The 27,068-nt window shown below is 39.4% G+C and overlaps 1 protein-coding gene across 1 annotated transcript in view; it reads right to left on the bottom strand.

Annotated features, from left to right (window-relative positions):
- Window positions 1–1,157: 1,157 nt before the first annotated feature.
- The window catches only part of grk5 (G protein-coupled receptor kinase 5), a gene marked incomplete at both ends in the record, with an annotated part of 28,288 nt that continues 2,377 nt past the window's right edge, over window positions 1,158–27,068 (bottom strand). Inside the window, 15 exons of the mRNA XM_083983940.1 lie at window positions 1,158–1,241; window positions 6,240–6,371; window positions 7,322–7,459; window positions 8,403–8,540; window positions 10,421–10,629; window positions 13,933–14,022; window positions 14,439–14,476; window positions 16,437–16,627; window positions 18,512–18,652; window positions 20,586–20,645; window positions 20,846–20,942; window positions 21,764–21,861; window positions 22,394–22,471; window positions 24,135–24,247; window positions 26,828–26,917. Of these exons, the coding sequence (XP_083840066.1) occupies window positions 1,158–1,241; window positions 6,240–6,371; window positions 7,322–7,459; window positions 8,403–8,540; window positions 10,421–10,629; window positions 13,933–14,022; window positions 14,439–14,476; window positions 16,437–16,627; window positions 18,512–18,652; window positions 20,586–20,645; window positions 20,846–20,942; window positions 21,764–21,861; window positions 22,394–22,471; window positions 24,135–24,247; window positions 26,828–26,917 (1,697 nt within the window). The remainder of the gene's footprint in view (window positions 1,242–6,239; window positions 6,372–7,321; window positions 7,460–8,402; window positions 8,541–10,420; window positions 10,630–13,932; window positions 14,023–14,438; window positions 14,477–16,436; window positions 16,628–18,511; window positions 18,653–20,585; window positions 20,646–20,845; window positions 20,943–21,763; window positions 21,862–22,393; window positions 22,472–24,134; window positions 24,248–26,827; window positions 26,918–27,068) is intronic.

Consider the following 27,068-nt stretch of genomic DNA (forward strand, 5'->3'; position numbering starts at 1 on the left):
ATAATTATTCAGAATAATAATTTAAGTCACCTTTTAACTTTTGAACCTTTACAAACAGTTATTTTAACCTTTTGACTAGTCTGTTAATTGATGCTTTTTTGCTCCTATGCTTGTTTACTTCTATATCTTATTCGATCTTAAAGTCAAAGATTATTAGTCTACTTGCCAACAATGAGTACCCGGAAATGTTGAGTACCCCAAAGTTTTATGTTAGAAATAGATAGTATGGGTCCCCAGTATTCAGAAACTGCCGGATGCTAACTTATATATATTGGGCAATTACCATAACAGCCATGATTAGCATAAATTAGCATAATTGCCTATATGGGCAATATTTCTACAAAATTGACTTGGCTGATCTGGGCAATATTAGTGTGGTTTTAGGGGTTATTGATGATGCTGAATCCATTTCTGACATTTTCAAAATTCAAAATGGCTGTCTAAACCGGAAGTGACCAGATGAAATCCATCAAAATCGGCCCACTGGCGGTTAAAATCTGGTCACTTCCGGTTTAGACAGCCATTTTGAATTTTGAAAATGTCAGAAATGGATTCAGCATCATCAATAACATCTAAAACCACTCCAATATTGCCCAGATCAGCCAAGTCAATTTTGTTGAAATATTGCCCATATAGGCAATTATGCTAATTATGCCAGTTATGCTAATTGCCCAATATATATAAGTTAGCATCCGGCAGTTTCTGAATACTGGGGACCCATACTATATATTTCTAACATAAAACTTTGGGGTACTAAACATTTCCGGGTTCACAATGGGGCCCTATGGGCTGGCAAGTAGACTATATTAACTTTTGCTCATGTAAGAAAATCTGTAAATATTTAGACAATGCGGTGAAATGAGTCAAACCCAACGAGACAATTTTAATAATTAGCAACAGAAATACGTTTTATTTAGAATTACAAACAGGGCGTTTTATTATTATTTCATCATTTATGGCTCATATCATGGTTGTGAAATCAGTTCAAGTACCTTCATATTTCCAACAAAATGTTTCACAAAAGAACTCCAGTCTTCAACAAAAAATGGGCGGGACTGAGAGTCGTTGACTGACAGCTGAGCTGAACCTGAGAACAGACGAAGGAACAAGTGCTTTAGCAGAGAGAAGCTGCGGGCGGCGAAGGTCACGTGCCGCGGTCAGAGCGCCGTGCTGAGGAGTTCTGGCTTCATGTAGGTTTCACTGGGCAGCAGGTTCTGTCTGCCGTCGTCTGGAGGAGGAGGCTGCAGGAAGAGAAGTAAAACTATTATTGATTTATCGCGAAATGTTGGGAGTGAGGCAAGACACGAAAAAAAAAATGTTGCCGTATCCCTTTAACAGACTTATAATCGTCCTGAGTCCATGACCAGCAGATAGACACCATCCTTTCGACTGTGCGTGCAGTAACAAGGGAGATAGAGCCGTATCGCCCGTAATTAGCTTAGCTCAAACACTGGAAGTGTATAGGTAGTGTTAGCCTGCCTCCACCTAATAGTTAGAGCAGTTTAGCAGGATACTCTGACCATCTGTGAAAAAATTTATTACCAATAGCTTTCTTTACCATTGTGTTCCTGTAGGTGTCTAGTAACAGCTCTCAATTTATTTATTTCCAAATCCATTGGGAAAATTCTGGAGAGTCAATCAAAGTTAAGGTGCCCAGAGGGCTCGGGTGAAAAAAAAGAAAAAAAATGAAAATTCTAATTTAAGTTTGTGAGATGTCTAACTAGGGGTTTTAAGGGGTGCTGAGTCCATTTCAACCATTAGTTTTGAGTAAAAATGTTTCCCTGACCATAAATTATTGGTATATTTGAGTTATAGTGTATGGCAAAGGGATATAGTCAAAGTCATTGTTGAACAGATTCTAGCCTATTCTAAATCTAAAGATTCCATTCTAAAAATAAATAAATAAATAAAATGAAAATAAAAAAGAAGAAAGAAATACAAAATACTTCAGAAGAGTACACAAGTTAGAAAAAAATAATAACACAAATAGTGGGAACATACCGCACACTAGACTGGGTTATGAGGATCTTTAGTTTATTTCAGAGCAACGCGTTACGCTTGTGGCTTCTTCAGGCTCATGCTGAGACCAGGAAGTCAGGGGATTTTAAAGGAAATGGTACTCAATCAATTTACATAAGTAATTGAACAAGGTGAAAACATATTTAACAATCAAACATCAATGGCTGGGGAGTACCATAGAAATGGATAAAACACATATATTTAAGTGCATTCAGCAGCTTTACAGCAAATTTGAGTACAGGTGTACCTTCAGTGATTCACTTACAGAAAGGCAGTGTCTATACACAACAATACAACAATACAACACAAACAGGTCATATACAAATAGGCAATCTCATCCATCATAACATCAAAAATATATACATACCAAGGATGAACACAGGTGTTAATAGTGAGGATGATATCACACAAGTAGAGCAACAATAGGCAGATCATCTTTTCGTCATTTTCAGTCAGACCAGACCAGTCATACTTCAGAAGAGTGATAACACCAACTGTGCACATGCATGATACCCAGTACCTGAGTGTGGTTTCTATGGTCATGATGCCCTCTGGAAGGATTGAGAGGGAGCATTGCATCATGGCAAATATTTTTGGAGAACAAACACGATTTTAAGGTATGATAGTTACCTTTTGACATAATAATAGTTTTTCCTTCTGCTAGCAAACGCTTTTATCTAGTAAATTAAGAAATGCATTAATATTCTCTTGTTTATTGCTTAAAAAGAACAACCATTCACCTAGCTAATGTTAGATAACTATCTAGTTAGCAAGCATGAGAGTCATTAGCAAATGTTGATAAGGTCCATAGGAGCTAGTTTATGTTGTAATGTAGTGATGAGCTAGAGCTAATTTATGTAGTAATTCAGTTTCAATAGGTACACAACTGTCTTGATCGAGTCCATGGTCCATCATATTGGGGAAAAAATATATAACCAGTGTGATCAATTGAGTTGTGGCAACCTTCTCTACTATAGTAACCTTAGTCTAGTTGTATGGACCACCACAGTCTGTTTTGACAAAAACCATGACACTTGTCTATTTACCTATGTACCTGCTAAAATAGACAAGTGTTGACAACAGTTATCTAACATTAGCTAGGTGAATGGTTGTTCTTTTTAAGCAATAAACAAGAGAATATTAATGCATTTCTTAATTTACTAGATAAAAGCGTTTGCTAGCAGAAGGAAAAACTATTATTATGTCAAAAGGTAACTATCATACCTTAAAATCGTGTTTGTTCTCCAAAAATATTTGCCATGATGCAATGCTCCCTCTCAATCCTTCCAGAGGGCATCATGACCATAGAAACCACACTCAGGTACTGGGTATCATGCATGTGCACAGTTGGTGTTATCACTCTTCTGAAGTATGACTGGTCTGGTCTGACTGAAAATGACGAAAAGATGATCTGCCTATTGTTGCTCTACTTGTGTGATATCATCCTCACTATTAACACCTGTGTTCATCCTTGGTATGTATATATTTTTGATGTTATGATGGATGAGATTGCCTATTTGTATATGACCTGTTTGTGTTGTATTGTTGTATTGTTGTGTATAGACACTGCCTTTCTGTAAGTGAATCACTGAAGGTACACCTGTACTCAAATTTGCTGTAAAGCTGCTGAATGCACTTAAATATATGTGTTTTATCCATTTCTATGGTACTCCCCAGCCATTGATGTTTGATTGTTAAATATGTTTTCACCTTGTTCAATTACTTATGTAAATTGATTGAGTACCATTTCCTTTAAAATCCCCTGACTTCCTGGTCTCAGCATGAGCCTGAAGAAGCCACAAGCGTAACGCGTTGCTCTGAAATAAACTAAAGATCCTCATAACCCAGTCTAGTGTGCGGTATGTTCCCACTATTTGTGTTATTATTTTTTTCTAACTTGTGTACTCTTCTGAAGTATTTTGTATTTCTTTCTTCTTTTTTATTTTCATTTTATTTATTTATTTATTTTTAGAATGGAATCTTTAGATTTAGAATAGGCTAGAATCTGTTCAACAATGACTTTGACTATACCCTTTGCCATACACTATAACTCAAATATACCAATAATTTATGGTCAGGGAAACATTTTTACTCAAAACTAATGGTTGAAATGGACTCAGCACCCCTTAAAACCCCTAGTTAGACATTTCACAAACTTAAATTAGAATTTTCATTTTTTTTTTCTTTTTTTTCACCCGAGCCCTCTGGGCACCTTAACTTTGATTGACTCTCCAGAATTTTCCCAATGGATTTGGAAATAAATAAATTGAGAGCTGTTACTAGACACCTACAGGAACACAATGGTAAAGAAAGCTATTGGTAATAAATTTTTTCACAGATGGTCAGAGTATCCTGCTAAACTGCTCTAACTATAAAGTCGCTAATTAGCTTAGCTCAAACGCTGGAAATGTATGGGTAGTGTTAGCCTGCCTCCTACCTAAAGTCGCTAATTAGCTTAGCTCAAATGCTGGAAGTGTATAGGTAGTGTTAGCCTGCCTCCTACCTAAAGTCACTAATTAGCTTAGCTCAAACACTGGATGTGTATAGGTAGTGTTAGCCTGCCTTCACTTAAAGGGATAGTTCACCCTAGAATGATATTTCGCTCATTATCTACTCACCCTCATGTTGACTAAGGGCTGGAAGAATTATCAGAGTCCACCGTCCCTTCTCTGAGTTACAGGGGGTCTCGGCGTAGCAGTGCATTTCAATGCAACGGTTGCAAAGGGACACCGGAGCTCTTCGTAAAAAAACACACACAAAAAAACATCCAAATACCTCCATGATGCTCGTATGTAATGTCCGTCTTGTGCTGAAGCCCCAAATTGCGTAATTGTCCCGAAAAAAATTAAATAAGTCTATATTTTAAGCTTGTTTGTAGCGGAAGCTTCTCGAAGCTCCTCTTCCTGGTCCGTCCAAATCTCGCGTGATTTGCGCCGGCGTCAGTGCGGTTACTGCGAATCACGCGAGATTTGGACGGACCAGGAAGAGGAGCTTCGAGAAGCTTCCGCTACAAACAAGCTTAAAATATAGACTTATTTAATTTTTTTCGGGACAATTACGCAATTTGGGGCTTCAGCACAAGACGGACATTACATACGAGCATCATGGAGGTATTTGGATGTTTTTTTGTGTGTGTTTTTTTACGAAGAGCTCCGGTGTCCCTTTGCAACCGTTGCATTGAAATGCACTGCTACGCCGAGACCCCCTGTAACTCAGAGAAGGGACGGTGGACTCTGATAATTCTTCCAGCCCTTAGTCAACATGAGGGTGAGTAGATAATGAGCGAAATATCATTCTAGGGTGAACTATCCCTTTAAAGTCGCTAATTAGCTTAGCTCAAACGCTGGAAGTGTATGGGTAGTGTTAGCCTGCCTCCTACCTAAAGTCGCTAATTAGCTTAGCTCAAACACTGGAAGTGTATGGGTAGTGTTAGCCTGCCTCCACCTAAACTCGCTAATTAGCTTAGCTCAAACACTGGAAGTGTATGGGTAGTGTTAGCCTGCCTCCTACCTAAAGTCGCTAATTAGCTTAGCTCAAACACTGGAAGTGTATAGGTAGTGTTAGCCTGCCTCCTACCTAAAGTCGCTAATTAGCTTAGCTCAAACGCTGGAAGTGTATGGGTAGTGTTAGCCTGCCTCCTACCTAAAGTCGCTAATTAGCTTAGCTCAAACACTGGAAGTGTATAGGTAGTGTTAGCCTGCCTCCTACCTAAAGTCGCTAATTAGCTTAGCTCAAACACTGGAAGTGTATGGGTAGTGTTAGCCTGCCTCCACCTAAAGTCATCAGAGAAACTCTTCAGCAACTCTAAACAGAAACCGGCGGGCGGATCTTCGTCTCAGGCCGTCAACGCTAAATTTCTCACCGCCACCAGCTCCCGAGTCAGTGTTTTGTTTTTTTTCCCGACTTTTTATGCATTTATTTTGAAAGGACAGCTGGAAAGAGACACAATCCAATGTTCATGTAGTAGTCACTTTACTTTGGAAGTGGGTAAAATTGTCCCTAACCCTATGTAATTGATGTGGTGTTTTTTTCCCCTTTTTTTCTGCATTTGTGTTTATTATGAAGTCGGTCTTAAATTTCATTTCAAGTGGCTTTAAAAAAGTCTTAAATTGAACTTGGCTTAAGCTGTAGGAACCCTGGAAGAAGCATCATAGGTCTCCTTTAACCAGCCCAGTGCTGTAAAACATGATTAAAGACACTAGTTGGGACTGTTTTCTCACATGTCGGCGGAAGAGTCGGGTCAGGAGGCCGCGTTTGGGCGTCTCCTGGGTCTGGGACCAGACCAGGTCCGGAGTTCGAGTCCCACCGGCACCGAACATGTTCAGCTCCCTGAAGCAGTCGCTGTCGATGATCTACAGCACAGACAGGACACAGAGAGACAGACAGATGTTGAGGACAAAATAGTGATAGGATCACCAGGGGTACGGCAAGTGGCAACTGTAAAATCTCACGCCGTAAGAAGACCTCCTTTGGGCAATCAGCCTTCTCTATAAAGGGTTCCTCCCAGATGTGGAATTCACTACCGACCGAAATAAAACTAACCCGAGACATTAGAATTTTTAATACAAAGGTTGAAATCTGGCTGAAACAAAATCAGAACTGTATGCATTTTTAATGTGTCATGACTTGGTATGATTTTAGATGTATTGTACATTTTATAGTGTTGTATGTAACTTTGATGTCTTTCTTCTTACCTTCTTTTTTTCTACTAAAAGCCGAACTAGGGACGGGAGTTGGAAACTAGCATTAGCTACGCTGCAAAAACTCAAAATCTTACCAAAAATATTTGTCTTATTTCTAGTCAAAATGTCTCATTTCTGGTCAAAACAATCTCATTATACTTAAAATAAGACTCATCATATTAAAAAGCAGCTTGTTTTTAGACACTTTTTACTTCTTTCAAGCAGATTTTCACTTGAAATAAGTAGAAAAATCTGATAGTGGAGCAAGTTTTTTCTTTCTTATTACAAGCACAAAAAACTTACTTTCACTGGCAGATTTTTCTACTTATTTCAAGTGAAAATGATCTAAAAACAAGTTAATTTTTAGGTGATGAGTCTTATTTTAAGTGGAAAGAGATTAGTTTTGACTAGAAATGAGACATTTTGACAAGAAATAAGACAAATATTCTTGGAAAGATGTAGAGTTTTTGCAGTGTATAATCTCTGTATGCAGAACATCAGTCACATTGACTTGTTTGTAACGAGTGGAAGTGTCACTATGGTAACCTGCATTGTCCCTATCAAATAAACTGAATTAAATTAAATTAAATTAAATGTTGAGGAGGCTGTGATGTCATCACCTCGTTCTGCCAGCTGATTGGAGCGCTGCCCGTGTTGAACTTGGAGTAGAAGTTGGAGTCGGTGTCGTCGAGGGTGACGCCCTTCACCGTGGAGAACTCGTCAATGTCCTGAACGTCGCTGCAGTACACCAGCCGGGGCTGCAGGGGGCGACACCAACACCTCGTCTCATTTATCACATCACCGTCTTTGTGTTATTATTATGGACTAAACAGGCGACTCAGAAAGTTCAAGTTTAATCCATCCTCCACATTTTATAAAAGGTTCATTAGACAGTTCAGTACAAGTACAGCTGAAAAATTTTACCTCCCTTTTCTAGAATTTTAAAAACTTTTTTTTTTTGGATTTTCTTTTTTTTTTTCTAAAAGTTTTTAAAAACGTTTTTTTTTTCTTTCTTTTTTTTTTAGAAATTTTTCCACTTTTTCTAAAAAAAAAATAAAAAACTTTCTTTTTTTAGATTTTTTTTGTAGAAATTTTTCCACTTTTTCTAAAAAAATTGAAAAACTTTTTTTTTAGATTATTATTAATTTTTTTTTTAGATATTTTACCACGTTTTTTAAAATGTTTTTTTTTTTTTTTTTTTTTTTAAAGAAATTTTTTCACTTTTTCAAAAAGAAAATTTTAATATTTTTTTTGTTTTAGATTTTTCAGAAATGTTACCACTTTTTCTAAAAAAAAAAATTGGGGGGGAGAAATTTTTACCACTTTTTTCAAGATAATTTTTTTTTCTTCTAAATCTTACCACTTTTTTCCAGAAATTTCTCTACAGTATTTCCAAAAATTCACACCATTGGCCCTAATTTGAACGTACACATTGACTAAAAAAGTAATGTTCTTCAGTCGCAGAACAAATATTTATATATTTCTGGTGTTTGCTTCAAAATTTTATAACTTATTAGAAAAGGAAGCAGTGAGATAATATTTCACCCATCCATTAAGTGAAGAAGTGTCTCATGAAACAGTGGTAAAACATCTTTATATTTCTAGTCTGTTGTGCTGTTGTGACCTTGTTCACGTCAGACAGGGCGCGTCCAGCTGCTGAGGTGCATGCTGGGTAAACTGGGTAAAGTGCAGGACACTCACGTCGGGTCTGAACGGCGGCTCGATGAGTCCGGCCTCAAGCATCCTGAAGTTGATCTTCCTGAAGAAGGGATGAGACTGAACCTCTCGTCCTCCGGCCCCCCAGCAGCCGAGCCGCTGTCGGGGGTCTTTGTTCAGCAGCTGCAGCAGAGAGAGAAACCTCAGTGACGTACAGGTGTGTGTGTGTGTGTGTGTGTGTGTGTGTGCAGGGCCGTTGTCTAGGGGAGAAAGGTGGTGATAACTCTAGGGGCCCAGCGCCCAGTGGGGCCCATAAAAAACCCAGTAGTCTAATCTTTGTATGACTGATTTATTCTGTGTAAGACCCTGACTAATACTCATAGTACACTGTAAAAACTCAACATCTTTCCAAGAATATTTGTCTTATTTCTTGTCCAAATGTCTCATTTCTAGTCAAAACTAATCTCTTTCCACTTAAAATGAGACTCATCACCTAAAAATTAACTTGTTTTTAGATCATTTTCACTTGTTTCAAACAAATTTTCACTTGAAATAAGTAGAAAAATCTGCCAGTGAAAGTTTTTTGTGTTTGTAATAAAAACTTGTTCCACTATCAAATTTTTTCTACTTATTCCAATTGAAAATATGCTTGAAAAACAAGCTACTTTTAATATGATGTGTCTTATTTTAAGTAGAATGAGATTTGTTTTGACTAGAAATGACATTTTGACTAGAAATAAGACAAATATTCTTGGTAAGATACTTGAGTTTTTGCAGTGTAATGCTGCATTAGCATCAAAACAAAGAAGGCTAAATAAAAAACGATCATACATACGTAGTCTAAGAAAAAAAAGGAAAAGTTAGGGGGAGGGGCCCACTTTAGTATTCTTTAAGGGGGCCCAGAATTCATAGCAACGGCCCTGTGTGTGTGTGTGTGTGTGTGTGTGTGTGTGTGTGTGTGTGTGTGTGTGTGTGTGTGTGTGTGTCATGGTTATAATAGTGAACATGATAAAAAGCTAAGTTTAAACAGGAGCTAATGGCTGAGAATAATAATAATTCATGGCAAAATGTTATTAAAAAGAGTGTGTCATGGTGATAATATTGAACATGATAAAATGTTTAAAACAGGATATAAGCAATGAAAACAATAGGCTAATAATTCATGGAAAGACCTGATTAAAAAGATAGTTCATGATGTTCATACGTATAGCAATTCATTACAAAGAGTGAGTTAAAAGGGAATAATAATTCATTGTTTTCATGTGTCTTGAGTCAAAAAGGTTAAAATGATGATTGATCATCTATTCTGTGTTTAACTGCTTTTGCCTGGCAGGTATTGGAAACAACAACAGAGACAGTAACAGCACTTATAGATAAAAATAGTTATTTTATATCACTTTTTGTTTACAACCTTGTACTTACCTTTGATAAAAATTCACTTGTATAAGTTATTTTTTGGGAACTTCAATTGTTTTTATTTTCTTTATCAAGTCTGTGGCGAATGTGCTGCACAGCGATCGATTGTTGATGCCTGTTTCCGTGTTGTCAGAGAAGCAGTATGGCTGACTGAAGGAAAATACACACTGCACTGCAAAAACTCAAAATCTTACCAAGAATATTTTTCTGATTTCTACTCAAAACAATCTCATTCTACTTAAAATAAGACTCGTCACATTAAAAGTAGCTTGTTTTTAGACACTTTTTACTTCTTTCAAGCATTTTTTTACTTAAAATAAGTAGAAAAATCTGATAGTGGAGCAAGTTTTTCTTTCTTATTATAAGCACAAAAAACTTGCTTTCACTGGCAGATTTTTCTACTTATTTCAAGTGAAAATTAGTTTGAAACAAGTGAAAATGATCTAAAAACAAGTTCATTTTTAGGTGATGAGTCTTATTTTAAGAGGAAAGAGATTAGTTTTGACTAGAAATGAGACATTTTGACAAATATTCTTGGCAAGATTTTGAGTTTTTGCAGTGTGACGTATTAAAGAGTCTGATGGCTTTGGGACATGTAATCAGTAATTCTGTGTGTGTGTGTGTGTGTGTGTGTGTGTGTGTCTCACGGCGGAGCTCAGGTCCTTGGCGTGGTCGGTGAACGTGTCCCCGTACTCCTCCTGCTCCGTGTGAATCCTCTTCTCCATCTCGCTGACGTGCGGTCGCTCTCCTCGCGACTTGAACGGCTGCGTCCCGGCCGTCATCTCGTACACCAGCACGCCGAAGCCCCACCAGTCCGCGCTCATCCCATAATAGTTGTTGCTGATCACCTCTGGAGCTGGAAACAGGAGAAACACATCAATAGAGTGTTTCTGCTTGTAGACACTACTGTATGGAGCTTTAAAGGGATAGTTCAACATTTTGGCAAATTGGCCCATCACCATAACCCCTATAGTCATAGCAGTAGGTTCGTTACCTTTAATTGTCGGTGCAAGCTGTTTTTAGAACGGCGGAGCAGAGCCGTGAGCTGCTCAGAGCTACGCTACGGAGGCTCATTATGGGATTTCTTGGTTTCCCCTCATCATCAAACTCATCAAATACACAATCCAACAACTCCACAACGCTCTGGTGGACAAGTTGTGAGCTGCACATTCACCACGCTATGAGATAATAACACAACGTTACCACACAGAGTTGTTTTAGAGGGAAATTCATGCAAAACAGCTGATGCGTGTTGCCTTCAGGGACAGTTTTTCATGAAGCAGTCTCTGTATTTCCCTCTAAAACAACTCTGTGTGGTAACGTTGTGTTATTATCTCATAGCGTGGTGAATGTGCAGCTCACAACTTGTCCACCAGAGCGTTGTGGAGTTGTTGGATTGTGTATTTGATGAGTTTGATGAGGGAAACCAAAGAAATCCCATGAGCAATAAAGGTAACGAACCTACTGCTATGACTATAGGGATTATGGCAATGGGCCAATTTGACAAAATGTTGAACTATCCCTTTAAGATAAAACTGCACTTTATGTGGCTCCTGTTAAAGCAGAAGTGAGTGATATACAGTATTTGTGTTAATATAAGTCTTAAATAGTTCTATCTTCCGACAGCAATCACTTCTATAGAGTGTTTGGTCTGAAACACGGGTCTGTCAGTCACTCTGCTCTGCTCTGAGCCGAGGAGAAAACATTTATCGTATCCTACAGTTTTTATCCAATGAGGAGAGAGAACGGCATGCAGGGCTGTGTGTGCAGCCAAGGGACGCCGTGAATGTGGCGACGTAGGGACGAGGACTGTTATGGTGCGTTCAAGGAAACTCGTATTTTTCCGACCGTGAAGTGGTACCAGTTTGATCTGGTACGAGTTCACGGGTCAGAAGTTACGAGTGGCCGTTATAGTGACTTTCACCGGTAAAACAGGTCGGAGAAACACGAGTGGGTTGCCTGGAACGCTACAAAGTCGTAAGTTGTGACTTGAAGCTGTAATTTACGATTTCAAAAGCCTGCCTGGAACGCAGCATTAGCGAAAACGACCGGACCACTCACTTCTGCTTTAAATTCCCTAAAAAAAAAAAACGTTGTCACATCTGGTTGTGAATTCTGTGGCGGTGGACGACGCTCAAACCATCAAATTCTAACCAGTTCATCCTCAAGTCCAAGTCGACGTTAAAAGTTTTTAGTTTCCGTCCAGTCGTGGTGAAAATCTGAACCTTTTTTTTTTTTTTCAAAACATTGAGTTCAAATGTAGTGAACGTTTGTTTCCATGAATGAAAGAGCGGGTGGAGTCAGAGTCATTAAAGTAAGAAGATGAGCTCATTCATAGTTCTATTCTGAGCCGATGAAACTAGTTTATTTATTTTTAGTCTCTTCATTAGTTACGCTTCAAGTGAACGTGCAGCAGCAGCAGCGATTGTAGCTGTGCCAGCGTTGGCACAACAACAGCGATGACGATGACACAGTCCGTCATGTGCTCCATTGTTTATTTTCTGTTTCCTTTACACTGTGTCAATTTGTTCTCATCAGTGTGACTTAAATACAAGATGCAAGATTTTGTGCACAAACGAACATAAAAAACAAGAAATGAGGGTAAAATCAAGAAGAGGTGAAGATAAACCAATAGAATAAAGTCACTTAAAAACAACAGCGCAGCAACATAAGGATATAGAAACAGAAAGTGTTTTAAAATGCCAGATTAAAGTGCTATATGTAACAGTTCTATAAATAGTTATATAAGTATAAGCAGCCCGGTGCATAAAGGTTAGGTCAACGTTTTAATTACTTTTAGCTTACTTAAAAATCGCCTGCCTGAGCGCCTTTAACTGGGACACTGAATTTAATCAGTGATCTTACACAAAATCTTATATAGGCTTGTAGCGCTGCATTATGTAATAAGCTGTTACATCCTGTAGCTATAATTAGTGTCTTTATTAGAAGACAAACAGGAGCAGCAGGAACTGGCTTTCTATCATCTAGATAGAATGAATCAACTCTAATTATAATGTTATTGTTATCCCTTTAACACCTGTTAACACCTTGATCTGTTCCTCCACAGGATCCAGCCTGAACCTGCTGCTCTGCAACAAACCAACCTGAGCACGACAGAGAGTTTCTATCTTAACAAAGGCTGCGTTCAGACTGCAGGTAAATGCAGCAGTATTTTCACTTTTATTGTGAAATGGAAGCTGGAAAATGTCTGAGCAGCTGCTGAGGAGGAAAAGAGACAAACTCTGTGTTTTAGTTTCAGTTAGGCTACCATTACTTTAGTTTATAAACCTCTTAAAGGGATAGTTCACTCTCCTCCCCCTCATGTGGACTAAGGGCTGGGAGAAGTTTCAGAGTCCTCCGTGGCTTCTCTGAGTTACAGGGGGTCTCGGCGTAGCAGTGCATGTCCATATAACGGTTGCAAATGGATACCAACTGTCTTCGTAACAAAAAGACACACCAAAAAACATCCAAATACCTCCATGCTGCTCGTATGTAATGTCCCTCTTGTATTGAAGCCCCGACATGAGAAATTGTTCCGAAAAAAATTAAATAAGTCTATATTTCAAGCTTGTTTGTAGCAGAAGCTCCCAGTGTCTCAGTTCACTGCTCTTCCTGTGATTTGCACTGACCGGCGGAACAATTTCTCATGTCGGGGCTTCAATACCAGACGGACATTACAGACGAGCAGCATGGAGGTATTTGGATGTTTTTTGGTGTGTCTTTTTGTTATGAAGACAGTTGGTATCCATTTGCAACCGTCATATGGACATGCACTGCTACGCCGAGACCCCCTGTAACTCAGAGAAGCCACGGAGGACTCTGAAACTTCTCCCAGCCCTTAGTCCACATGAGGGGGAGGAGATAATGAATGAAATTTCAATTTTGGGTGAATTTTCCCTTTAAGCTCAATAAACTCAGATCATATTTGACCAGAATTTCAAACATTTGTCTGGTAAATTGAACACCTGTCGGTCACGCTGTTAGAAACCCAGCTGCAGGTGAACTGTTACTGGACCACCGTCATGAAACTCTCGACTTCTGCACAAAAGCGTCTGTTGTTGTTTCTGGTGTTTTCTCTGTGTTTCATGTTTATACAGTCTATGGTTTCGTGCTCAGAACAGGAGAATAAAACTCCGTCGACAGTAGGCTACTAACTCACCCATGTATCCGTGTGTTCCCACGCGGCCCCGGACCAGCCCCTCCTCAGGCAGCCGGACCGCCAGGCCCAGGTCGGAGATGCGGATGTGTCCTGGAGGAAAAACAACACAACACAAACACACACGACTGAATCCACTCAACTGGTTTAGTAGACTGAGATTCTCTAAATATAAATACAAACTTCAAGTATAGTACTTTTGGCTAAGGGACAGAGGCTTTCACTTCCTTCAAGCCTCCTTTGTTTTACATCCATGTCAGAATGAAAAGCATCTGTGGCGTTTCCTCCTCCAGAGCAGAACAGGTCGGTGTTTGGCAGAACTTCATTCAGACTCGTAGAGGAGCTAAAAATATCTCAGTCTGTCACAATCAGATCTCATCACGGTGAGGAATGAGGAATGTGGAATGTGAAACATGATCTGCTGCTTTACACAGTTTCTATTTATTGCTGCTCACTAAACTAAACTCTTGTTTCTCGTGGCCGCGGCTGTATGTAGCTACAGTACGTACCGTTGTCGTCCAACAGGATGTTTTCTGGCTTCAGGTCCCTGAAAACATCAAACACAGCGTTAGAGGATCAGAGACCATGGTGGACAGTACACTGCAAAAACTCAAAATCTTGCCAAGAATATTTGTCTTATTTCTAGTCAAAATGTAATTTCTTGTCAAAACAAATTTAATAAGACTCATCACATGTTAAAAAGCAGCTTGTTTTTAGACACTTTTTACTTCTTTCAAGCAGATTTTCACTTGAAATAAGCAGAAAAATCTGATAGTGGAGCAAGTTTTTCTTTCTTATTACAAGCACAAAAACTTGCTTTCACTGGCAGATTTTTCTACTTATTTCAATTGAAAATTAGTTTGAAACAAGTGAAAATGATCTAAAAAAAAAAAAAAAGAAGTTAATTTTTAGGTGATGAGTCTTATTTTAAGTGGAAATAGATTAGTTTTGACTAGAAATGAGACATTTTGACAAGAAATAAGACAAATATTCTTGTGAAGATTTTGAGTTTTTGCAGTGTAACGGTGTAAATGTACTTGAGTACTGTACTTAAATACATATCCAGATGATTTGTACTTTACTTGAGTATTAGATTTCTTTGGTACTTATTACTCTTACTTGAATACATTTCCAAGACAAATATTTTTACTTTTACTGGAGTTAAAGGGACAACAAGGAGTTTCTATTTGTTTCATTTCATTTCATTTCATTTTGATTTATTTCATTCATGGTTCTCACATAGTTGCACATATACATAGTGTACACATTTTCACCATGAATTATTATGAGTTATAAAAAGTCTGATATTAATGTGGATGAATCTACGTTACCACTTGTTAATGGTCCATTTTAGATAAATCTATGGTTTTGTCTCTATGGTTATTTTGTTATTATTAGTGGTGGTGGAAATGCTGGGCGAGCCGACCAGCGTTTCTTTACTTTCGGTTTCGTGGCGAGTCATGAGAATAACGCCGCCGAATCTCCGTTTATGGTGGGAACTATGACGGTATGTGATCGTCTTCCAACCTCTGACTTTAATTCTTGATGAATGAAAACATGAGTCTGTCTTGCACCGGTCAAAGAATTTCAACGTGTACATGGAGGCTCATAAATGTAGTGTGGAAACACTTCACTTTTACAAAACTCCTCGTTGTCCCTTTAAATTATTGAAAACACCACACTTGCTCATTCATCAACAATGCAGAGTTGTCAGTTCTTGGGCGCTTTTGCAATCAGGACCGGCCCCTGGCATAAACCCTCTATGCGGTTGTTTAGGGCCACAGCCGTTAGGTGGGGGGGGGGGGCCACATGATCAGAAAGGTACCGGGGTTCATCAAGTCATTTAAACATCCTGAGGTCTTCACGTGCAGCTATGAGCTTTAGATGTAATGTGAAGTCAATATTCAGCTTCTTTTATCTCACATTTAAGACATTAGGTGAAAATAGAACGGCAGAATGACAACATTTGTGCTCAAAAAACAATCTTACAAAATGTCATTTTAGACTTGTTTTCTACACGTATCTATTACTGTATTCATATCCTATTTCAAGCACCAAAACAGTTCATTCTCATGACTGAAGGAGTGTTTTCACAAGGGATTTGAATTGTTTTCAAAAAGCAGACCTCAAATTTCCAGCATTTGTCCTAAATTATTTCTTTCTACAGTGTTGTAGGACAAACTGGCCTCAGTGTGCTTACAGCGGAGGTTCTAATATTTAGACATAAAACACTTGAGTATTGTTACATCTGCAAGTATCTTAAAAAGATACATTTAAGAAAATATGTAAAAGTGGAGAAAATGGCCTCAAACCTCAGAGGGATAAACACGTCTGTATTCAGTTTTAACCAGTGATTTGGGCCACAAACAAAAATCTTGTTTAGGGCCACCAACATGCTAGGGCCGGCCCTGTTTGCAATACCCATATTCCTCCACCAGGAGGCGCTTCCATTGGACCAATGCTGTCCTTACTCTCTTATTCCAGTGCTCTGGTGGAGACTGACTCACCGGTACACGATGGCCTTGTCGTGCAGGTGGATCAGACCGCAGCAGACCTCGGCGGCGTAGAAGCGGACTCGGTCTACGTCCAGACCCGGCGTGCCGATGTTGTAGATGTGATACCTCAGGTCTCCTCCGCTCATCATGGTCAGCACCATGCAGAGCGCATGCTTGGTCTCGTAGGCGTAGGCCAAGTTCACCTGCAGCAGGAGGAGGAGAACTGGTTTTTACTGAGGCTACATAGAATAAACCCTGAGATGTCCCCTATGTGTGACAGATGCTTCACAGCTTCGTCCTGTGTCCCAAGTGTAAGATCTTTTGGTTTAATATCTTCAGTTTAGTCTCTAAAATACTTAACATACAGTTGGAGCCTAATCCACATATTATTATTTTGGGAATTTCAGACGATACACTGCAAAAACTCAAAAATCTTACCAAGAATATTTGTCTTATTTCTTGTCAAAATGTCTCATTTCTAGTCAAAACTAATCTCTTTCCACTTAAAATCAGACTCATCACCTAAAAATTAACTTGTTTTTAGATCATTTTCACTTGTTTCAAACTAATTTTCACTTGAAATAAGTAGAAAAATCTGCCAGTGAAAGCAAGTTGTTTGTGCTTGTAATAAGAAAGAAAAACTTGCTCCACTATCAGATTTTTCTACTTATTTCAAGTGGAAAATTGTCTAAAAACAAGCAGCTTTTAATGTGATGAGTCTTATTTTAAGTATAATTAGATTTATTTTGACTAGAAATAAGACAAATATTCTTGGTAAGATTTTGAATTTTTGCAGTGTACTAAAAGGTTAAATAACTACCAACAATGTTTCCTCTCCTATAGTCTCATCATCGCAAAGAAGCTCCTTCTTCTCATGCACTGGAAAAAGAAAGAAACACCCACCACAAAGATGTGGCTTAGTGATCAACACTGTCCACTTAGAGAGAATAAAATATAGGTCTTATGGATCAACTCCCACACTTTGAAAAAATGTGGTCACCTCTCATTCACTCTCACACCTGGTAGTGGAAATGAATGTTTCCCCCTAACTATAATAAAGTAGTATTTAGACGGAAGGGTAAGGCTGGGTAGGGAGGGAGGGATTTATTTCGGTTTTGTCTTTGTTACAATGTGCTCTAATAAAAATATTTGAAAGACGACAGGTTTTTACTGAACCTAAAAACACTGGATAAACCACTTCCTCGTTGTGACAAATCACCTGGAGAAAAACAAAAGCATCACTTCCTGATCTGGTCTGTCTGAGACGCTCAGATAAAAACCTCAACTCAGAAAACTTTGGATCCACGTCAAGGAAGTTCTGATATGAAGCTGCACATCCTCCTCATGAGAAGATGTAAAAAACACCTGAGTGTAGTTTTACACTTCCTTAATACAAACATCTACCTTTATACTGTATGGAGCTTTAACACAAACATCTACCTTTATACTGTATGGAGCTTTAATACAAACATCTACCTTTATAGATTGATAGATTGTATTTGTCATTCATTAAAGAACATAGACCTTGCGGTGAATGAAGGAACGAAATTACATTTCTGTGGCTCTGACTGATAAAGAAATACAGTAATAAATTAAAAAGAGGCTATATAGTAAAATATAAATATGCATAAATCCACAAAAGAAACTGTAAAAGGATAGTTCAACATTTTGGCAAATTGGCCCATCACCATAGTCCCTATAGTCATAGCAGTAGGTTTGTTACCTTTAATTGTCAGTGCAAGCTGTTTTTAGAACGGCGGAGCAGAGCCGTGAGCTGCTCAGAGCTACGCTACCAACGGAGGCTCATTATGGGATTTCTTGGTTTCCCTCATCAAACTCATCAAATACACAATCCAACAACTCCACAACGCTCTGGTGGACAAGTTGTGAGCTGCACATTCACCACGCTATGAGATAATAACACAACGTTACCACACAGAGTTGTTTTAGAGGGAAATTCATGCAAAACCACTGATGCACGTTGCCTTCAGGGACAGTTTTTCATCAACAGTCTCTGTATTTCCCTCTAAAACAACTCTGTCTGGTAACAACAATAGTATGATGCGTAGGTATATATATCCACCCACCACGAAGCGACTGTCCAGCCCCTCCAGGATCTGCTTCTCGTTCAGCGCCATGGCCTCGCCCCTCCACTTCTTCACGTGGGTTTTCTCCAGCTTCTTGCAGGCGTACATCATCCCCGTGGCTCGCACCTGACACGCCCACACCTGGAGGAGACACACCCACTCTGATGAAGGTTTGTACAGAAACTATTGAACTAGCTTGAGTAGCGCCGAATTCTCCAAACGAAATAGTAAACAGCTGGTATTTAGACAAATTAACGACACACTGCTGATCTAAACGGCTACTTTCTCACCTAAACATGTTTGAAATGTGGATAAAGTGATATATTTACAGAGTTTAGAGCTACAATGAAATCAGCTTCTGACTGCTGATTTCAGCTCGGGTAGCAGGCAGGCTAACACTACCCATACACTTCCAGCGTTTGAGCTAAGCTAATTAGCGACTTTAGGTGGAGGCAGGCTAACACTACCCATACACTTCCAGTGTTTGAGCTAAGCTAATTACGGGCGATACGGCTCTATCTCCCTTGTTACTGCACGCACAGTCGAAAGGATGGTGTCTATCTGCTGGTCATGGACTCGGGAGTGAGGCAAGACACGAATAAAAAAAATGTTGGCGCATCCCTTTAAGAAGCTGGAATCAGAGAATTTTGACTTTTTTTCTTTCTTAAAAAAACTATCCCATGAAGATTCATTCAGTACACTATAAAACTGTAATATTGATGTGATTGGGTTTTTCCAGCTCACGTCTTCTTCCTTGTTTACAGAGCTACGAGGAAACGAGTGTCAGTCTGTTGTACAGGTTGTAATTCAGTCAGTTTGTAAATGTGTGTGTGACAGGGCCGTTACTGACCGGTTCGGGCACCAAGACACCAGAGAAACTGAAGACAGGGAAATGAAAAGTGTGTGAAATGAGGCTGTGATGGTATGTAGCTGTAGCTGTAGCTGTGGCTGAAGCTGTGCAGATCATTTAACTTCCCTTCAGGTTTCATCTGGGTTTTGATCTGTGACGGTGGTTTGAACAGGAACCTGAGTTTCTAGAGCAACAATAGTAGATGATAGGCTACGTCCATCTCATATCTACGGTACGGCTACATGGGGGAAGATTAATCTAAAACTGTCCTGGATCGTAGATGCTGAGATAGAGATGAGATAATGAAGTGTATTTTTATAATTCTGTGGGCTGAGCTGATTCTTAGATTAACACACTAGTGCCCATCCAAAAACAAAGTCACCACTTGGATTTAAAGCAGAAGTGAGTGATATATTTGTGTTAATATAAGTCTTAAATAGTTATATCTTCCGACAGCAATCACTTACATAGAGTGTTTGGACTGAAACACGGGTCTGTCAGTCACTCTGCTCTGCTCTGAGCCGAGGAGAAAACATTTATCGTATCCTACAGTTTTTATCCAATGAGGAGAGAGAACGGCATGCAGGGCTGTGTGTGCAGCCAAGGAACGCCGTGAATGTGGTGACGTAGCGACGAGGACTGTTATGGTGCGTTCAAGGAAACTCGTATTTTTCCGACCGTGAAGTGGTACCAGTTCGATCTGGTACGAGTTCACGGGTCAGAAGTTACGAGTGGCCGTTATAGTGACTTTCACCGGTAAAACAGGTCGGAAAAACACGAGTGTGTTGCCTGGAACGCTACAAAGTCGTAAGTTGTGACTTGAAGCTGTAATTTATGATTTCAAAAGCCTGCCTGGAACGCAGCATTAGCGAAAACGACCGGATCGCTTACTTCTGCTTTAAACGATTAATTGATTAGTTGTTTGGTCAATAAAATGTTTAAAAAAATGTTGAAAAACAGTGTTCAAATGTCCTCAAATGTCTTGTTTTGTCCACAAACCAAAGAGAGACTCAGTTTATTGTCATAAAGGAACAAAGAAACCAGAAATATTCACATTTAAGAAGCTGGAATCAGAGAATCTGGACTTTTTTCCTGCCTTAAACTACTCAAACTGATTATTAGATTATTAAAATAGTTCACGATTAATTTAATAATCAATTATTGTCTGATTAATTGTTGCAGCATGTGTAGTTGTGTGAGTGAGGTGCTGAGCAACCGTCTCACCTCTCCAAACCCTCCTTTCCCCAGCAGCCGGTACTGTCTGAACATCGTCTTGGTGATCGGCTGCCTGCACGGAAAAGAAAAGAAAAGAAAAGAAAAGAAACAAACACTTTGTTTTCATTCTCAAATTATTTTTTTCCAATACAACTCTGTGGCTCCGAGCCAACGGTGAACGCAGCCGAGTGAATCCAGCACAAGTAGATAAACCTGATCTGTCCCACGTCATCACACACACACACACACACACACACACACACACACACTGACCTCTCCAACATCTTCCACTGCAGGAACCGGTCAAAGAACATGCTGTCCTGGTACTGGATGAAGGGTTCACCGCTGAGGTACTCATCTAGGTCTCTAAGGAGAGAGATGGGATGTACAACTTGAGTGCTTAAAGGGATAGTTCAACATTTAGTCAAATTGGCCCATCACCATAATCCCTATAGTCATAGCAGTAGGTTCGTTACCTTTAATTGTCGGTGCAAGCTGTTTTTAGAACGGTGGAGCAGAGCCGTGAGCTGCTCAGAGCTATGCTACGGAGGCTCATTATGGGATTTCTTGGTTTCCCTCATCAAACTCATCAAATACACAATCCAACAACTCCACAACGCTCTGGTGGACAAGTTGTGAGCTGCACATTCACCACGCTATGAGATAATAACACAACGTTACCACACAGAGTTGTTTTAGAGGGAAATTCATGCAAAACCACTGATGCGCGTTGCCTTCAGGGACAGTTTTTCATCAACAGTCTCTGTATTTACCTCTAAAACAACTCTGTGTGGTAACGTTGTGTTATTATCTCATAGCGTGGTGAATGTGCAGCTCACAACTTGTCCACCAGAGCGTTGTGGAGTTGTTGGATTGTGTATTTGATGAGTTTGATGAGGGAAACCAAGAAATCCCATAATGAGCCTCCGTAGCGTAGCTCTGAGCAGCTCACGGCTCTGCTCCGCCGTTCTAAAAACAGCTTAAAGGTAACGAACCTACTGCTATGACTATAGGGGTTATGGCAATGGGCCAATGTGGCAAAATGATGAACTATCCCATTAAATACTTGAAATTTTGAAATTTTTAATCGTGGTATTGAATGAGAATTGAGAATCGTGTCAATCCACTAGTATTGGTATCGACTGTACTGAAGTGTTGTCATGGCGACCAGCCCGGTGTGGACTTACCGTCTGCAGTCGTGGAAGACGTCGCCACAGGGATCGACCTGCAGACTCTGGACGCAGCTCTGTTCATGTCTCTGCACTACGGACACACACTGATAGGACTGAGACAGACACACACAGAGAGGGTTTTAATCACTGCACTTATTTATTACTATTAAGTGAAGAGGTGTGTGCGTGTGTGTGTCTGCTTTACACTGCAAAAACTCAAAATCTTTCCAAGAATATTTGTCTTATTTCTTGTGAAAATGTCTCATTTCTAGTCAAAACTAATCTCTTTCCACTTAAAATAAGACTCATCACCTAAAATGAACTTGTTTTTAGATCATTTTCACTTGTTTCAAACAAATTTTCACTTGAAATAAGTAGAAAAATCTGCCAGTGAAAGCAGGTTTTTTGTGTTTGTAATAAGAAAGAAAAACTTGCTCCACTATCAGATTTTTCTACTTATTTAAAGTGGAAAATTAGCTTGAAAGAAGTAAAAAGTGTCTAAAAACAAGTTGCTTTTTAATGTGATGAGTCTGATTTTAAGTAGAATGAGATTTGTTTTGACTAGAAATAAGACAAATATTCTTGGTAAGATTTTGAGTTTTTGCAGTGTGTGTGTGTGTGTGTGTGTGTGTGTGGTTTTCAGACCTGATGCCTGAAGAATTTCTGAATGATGGTGAAGCCGAAGTCTCTGCGCTCCTCGTCCGACTTGGTCTCAAACGTGTCCTGAAGGAGACAAAGAGGAAATGTAAGGATGTAAGTTTTCCTGCAAAACGAGCTGCGTGTTAAAGGACTTTCTGTTAAAGGGATAGTTCACCCAAAATTCAAATTTCCCTCATTATCTCCTCCCCCTCATGTGGACTAAGGGCTGTGAGAAGTTTCAGAGTCCTCCGTGGCTTCTCTGAGTTACAGGGGGGGGGGGGGGGGGGGGGGGGGGTCAATGGATACCAACTGTCTTCGTAACAAAAAGACACACCAAAAAACATCCAAATACCTCTGTAATGTCCCTCTTGTATTGAAGCCCCGACATGAGAAATTGTTCCGCCGGCACAGGCAGAGCAGTGAACTGAGACACTGGGAGCTTCTGCTACAAACAAGCTTAAAATATAGACTTTTTTTTTTTTTTTTTTGACTAATTTCTCATGTCGGGGCTTCAATACAAGAGGGACATTACATACGAGCAGTATGGAGGTATTTGGATTTTTTTTGGTGTGTCTTTTTGGATGAAGAAAGTTGGTATCCATTCAAATACTGCTACGCCAAGACCCCCTGTAACTCAGAGAAGCCACGGAGGACTCTGAAACTTCTCACTGCTCTTAGTCCACATGAGGGGGAGGAGATAATGAGGGAAATTTGAATTTTGGGTGAACTATCGCTTTAAATATGCAGCAGCCGGTACATGATTACTGCAAAGAAACAAGTCTGTTCTTTATTATCCCTGAAGTTTTCACTTTGTTTTGGTTGTTCAGGTCAGTATAAAGGTCGATGTTTATATCAAAGTTCCGTACCAAACAGCCACCGTCCAACAACTTTGCAGGATTTGGTTTTTCTGAGTGTTTTATTCTGAAAATCTGCTCTGTTTTTATTAAGTCACTTTAGAAAACAGCCTCCTCCTCTCTTCTGATTGGCTGACACCGACCTGTTGTTACTAGAGCTCCAGATGTAAAACTACTGTAGCCTACACTGATCTCATGGATCAGCCCTTCAAAATAAAAGACAGTAGAAGTGTAAAACATGAGACCTTTAACCGTGAAGCGCCAGATTTACACATTTCCTATCAACAGTAGTTTAACCAGGACGGTGTGTGACCACTAGGTTCAAGATTCAAGAAGTTTATTTTGCCATTTCGTGCACAGACAAGCTGGGTAATGTGCACTTTTTGCACTAGTTCTGCCTCAGTATTAAAGCTGCTCTAAACGATATCTCATTGTTATTTATAACTGTTATTATGACAATGACAATAAAGTATCTAAGTCTAAGTCTACAATTACATTTTTTGTGCACAGTCCCCGAGGAGTCAGACAAAATAACTATAAAGACAAAACAATATATTTATCGAAAATTGACCCATTAACAAGTGGTAACGTAGATTCATCCACATTAATATGAGACTCTTTTAGAACCAAAAGAAAACTCCTCGCAGAATAAGTCAAGGCATAAAAGATTAAGAAAACATTGATAAATAACATTAAAGAATAAAACAGCCAATATATATTATACACACAGAAATTTAAATATGTATGTACGCTCCACTATACACAAGTAAGGCCAACTTCTGATTCTTCACCATATTTCTTCTAATAATTTACTGCACCTTGACTTTTTATTCCCACTGTAAATCATTCTATATTTCTGGTGGTAAAAATGATATTGTCAGTTTTCATCCTACCAAAGCGTCCTGGAGGGAAATGTAGTTCTGCAGGTGTGGACGACTCCGACAGAAGAGCTGGAAGAGTTTCTTTCCGATGGGCTGCTTCACACACAGACTGTGGTAGTCGCGCTCTGAAGGAGGAGGTGAACAGAACAACCACGATGTAGAAAACACAAGACAAACTACGGTGAGACATTTTAACATTTAACAGCCAGACTGGATCATTACAGATATCTACACTGCAAAAACTCAGATGGATTTGTCTTATTTCTTCTCAAAACTAATCTCTTTCCACTTAAAATAAGACTCTTCACCTAAAAATGTACTTGTTTTTAGAAAATGTTCACTTGTTTCAAACAAATTGTCACTTGAAATAAGTAGAAAAATCTGCCAGTGAAAGCAAGTTTGTTTTTTGTGCTTGTGCAAATTCTTCTACATATTTCAAGTGAAAATATGCTTGAAAGAAGAAAAAGGTGTCTAAAAACAAGTTACTTTTTTATGTGAGAAGTCTTATTTTAATCATAATGAGATTTGTTTTGACTAGACATGACATTTTGACTAAAAATAACCCTTTTAACTCAAGGTTTTTGCAGTGTACAATTCAGTTGCAGATATCCGCTATGTGAATTACGGATATCTGTAACTGAATTACCACTAGTACTAATTCCAGTTTGAGATATCTACAATTTGATTCTGACTAGTCATAATTCCAGTTCAAGATATCTTTAATTCACCTCAATTACAGATATCTACATGTCCCTTTTCAGATATCTGTAATTAAGTTTTGACTAGGTGAAATGACGTTGTAGATATCTGTAAATGGAATTATGACGAGTCAGAATCAAGTTGTAGATATCTCAAACTGGAATTCGTACTAGTCATAACTCAGTTACAGATATCTGTAATTCACATAGTGGATATCTGCAACTGAATTATAGATATCTGTAATGACAAACCCCATACACATGAATGGTTAAAGTGACGTCATTTGTCCTAGGAAGAACATAGTTGCGGATATCTGAAATGTTCTTTTTGACAAGAGGCAAAACTGAATTACAGATATTTTGAATGAAAGATCCAACTAGTCAGTAAGACGTTGTTGATATCTACAATGTTAATTCCGGAGAGTCAAACTTAGCTTTTAAAGGGATACGCCAACATTTTTTTTACGTGTCTTGCCTCACTCCCGAGTCCATGACCAGCAGATAGACACCATCCTTTCTACTGTGCGTGCAGTAACAAGGGAGATAGAGCCGTATCGCCGTAATTAGCTTAGCTCAAACACTGGAAGTGTATGGGTAGTGTTAGCCTGCCTCCACCTAAAGTCGCTAATTAGCTTAGCTCAAACGCTGGAAGTGTATGGGTAGTGTTAGCCTGCCTCCACCTAAAGTCGCTAATTAGCTTAGCTCAAACACTGGCAGTGTATAGGTAGTGTTAGCCTGCCTCCACCTAAAGTCGCTAATTAGCTTAGCTCAAACACTGGAAGTGTACGGGTAGTGTTGGCCTGCCTCCTACCCGAGCTGAAATCAGCAGTCAGAAGCTGATTTCATTTTAGCTCTAAACTCTGTAAATATATCACTTTATCCACATTTCAAACATGTTTAGGAGAGAAAGTAGCCGTTTAGATCAGCAGTGTGTCATTAATTTGTCTAAATACCAGCTGTTTACAATTTTGTTGGGACGAATTCGGTGCTACTCAAGCTAGCCGTTGTGACCAACGCACGCAAGATGCCTTACCGGAGAGTTTTGTAGCTCTGAGATGAAGATCGGCCCGCCGGTTTCCGTTTAGAGTTGCTGAAGAGTTTCTCTGATGACTTTAGGTGGAGGCAGGCTAACACTACCCATACACTTCCAGCGTTTGAGCTAAGCTAATTAGCGACTTTAGGTGGAGGCAGGCTAACACTACCTATACACTTCCAGTGTTTGAGCTAAGCTAATTAGTGACTTTAGGTGGAGGCAGGCTAACACTACCCATACACTTCCAGTGTTTGAGCTAAGCTAATTAGCGACTTTAGGTGGAGGCAGGCTAACACTACCTATACACTTTGATTTTGGAGTGTGTAGATCGCCCCTCCAGTCTGAATTTGTATTGTTGCCCTCAGGCCGTCGGTGGAAGGTGCCTGCTCTTCGAGAGATTTAAGGTTTCCTTTGTCCCCACGGCCATTCAGTTGCTAAACAGCAGATAATAAATTGTATGTACTATACAGACTGTTCACGGCTGTTATAACCTGCCCGTTGCATTTGCACTTTAGGCCCCATGCTGTTTAGTGTTTATTATTTATTTGTTTGTACATTATTGGCACTTTTTAAATCATATTTTATCTCTGCAGTAGGTCCTTTTAATCTGCCCATGATATCTTACATGTTATTTGGTGTTGTCTATTTGTGTATGTGTTTGAATGTGTGGATCTTCCTGGCTGCAAATCAATTTTCCCTGTTTTTTAGAACAAATAAAGACACTTTGAACTTTGAACTTTGACTTTTGAACACTTCCAGTGTTTGAGCTAAGCTAATTACGGGCGATACGGCTCTATCTCCCTTGTTACTGCACACACAGTGGAAAGGATGGTGTCTATCTGCTGGTCATGGACTCAGGAGTGAGGCAAGACACCCAAAAACATTTTTGGCGTATCCCTTTAAATGTTAAATCTGCTTGCCATAGTCAAACCATTTATTGCAATGACTTTTAATTGACACACACACACACACACCTATGTTCATGGCCAGGTCCACACACTGGCTGATGTGCGGGAAGCGGAGCATGTCTTTCCATTTCCAGCTGCGGCCTTTGCTGCCTCCGCCTGCAGAGTCACAACACACACACACAGACACACACAGTGATGATAAGACACAACCATAAGTGATGATGAAAGACCGTCAACACGTCTGTCAGCAGCCGTCTGTCTCACATCACATGCACACGTACGTGCACCTCTGGCCCGTCAGGTTTCA

The sequence above is a fragment of the Trachurus trachurus genome, assembly GCF_905171665.1.
Source record: "Trachurus trachurus genome assembly, chromosome: 12".
Taxonomy (NCBI): Eukaryota; Metazoa; Chordata; class Actinopteri; order Carangiformes; family Carangidae; genus Trachurus; species Trachurus trachurus.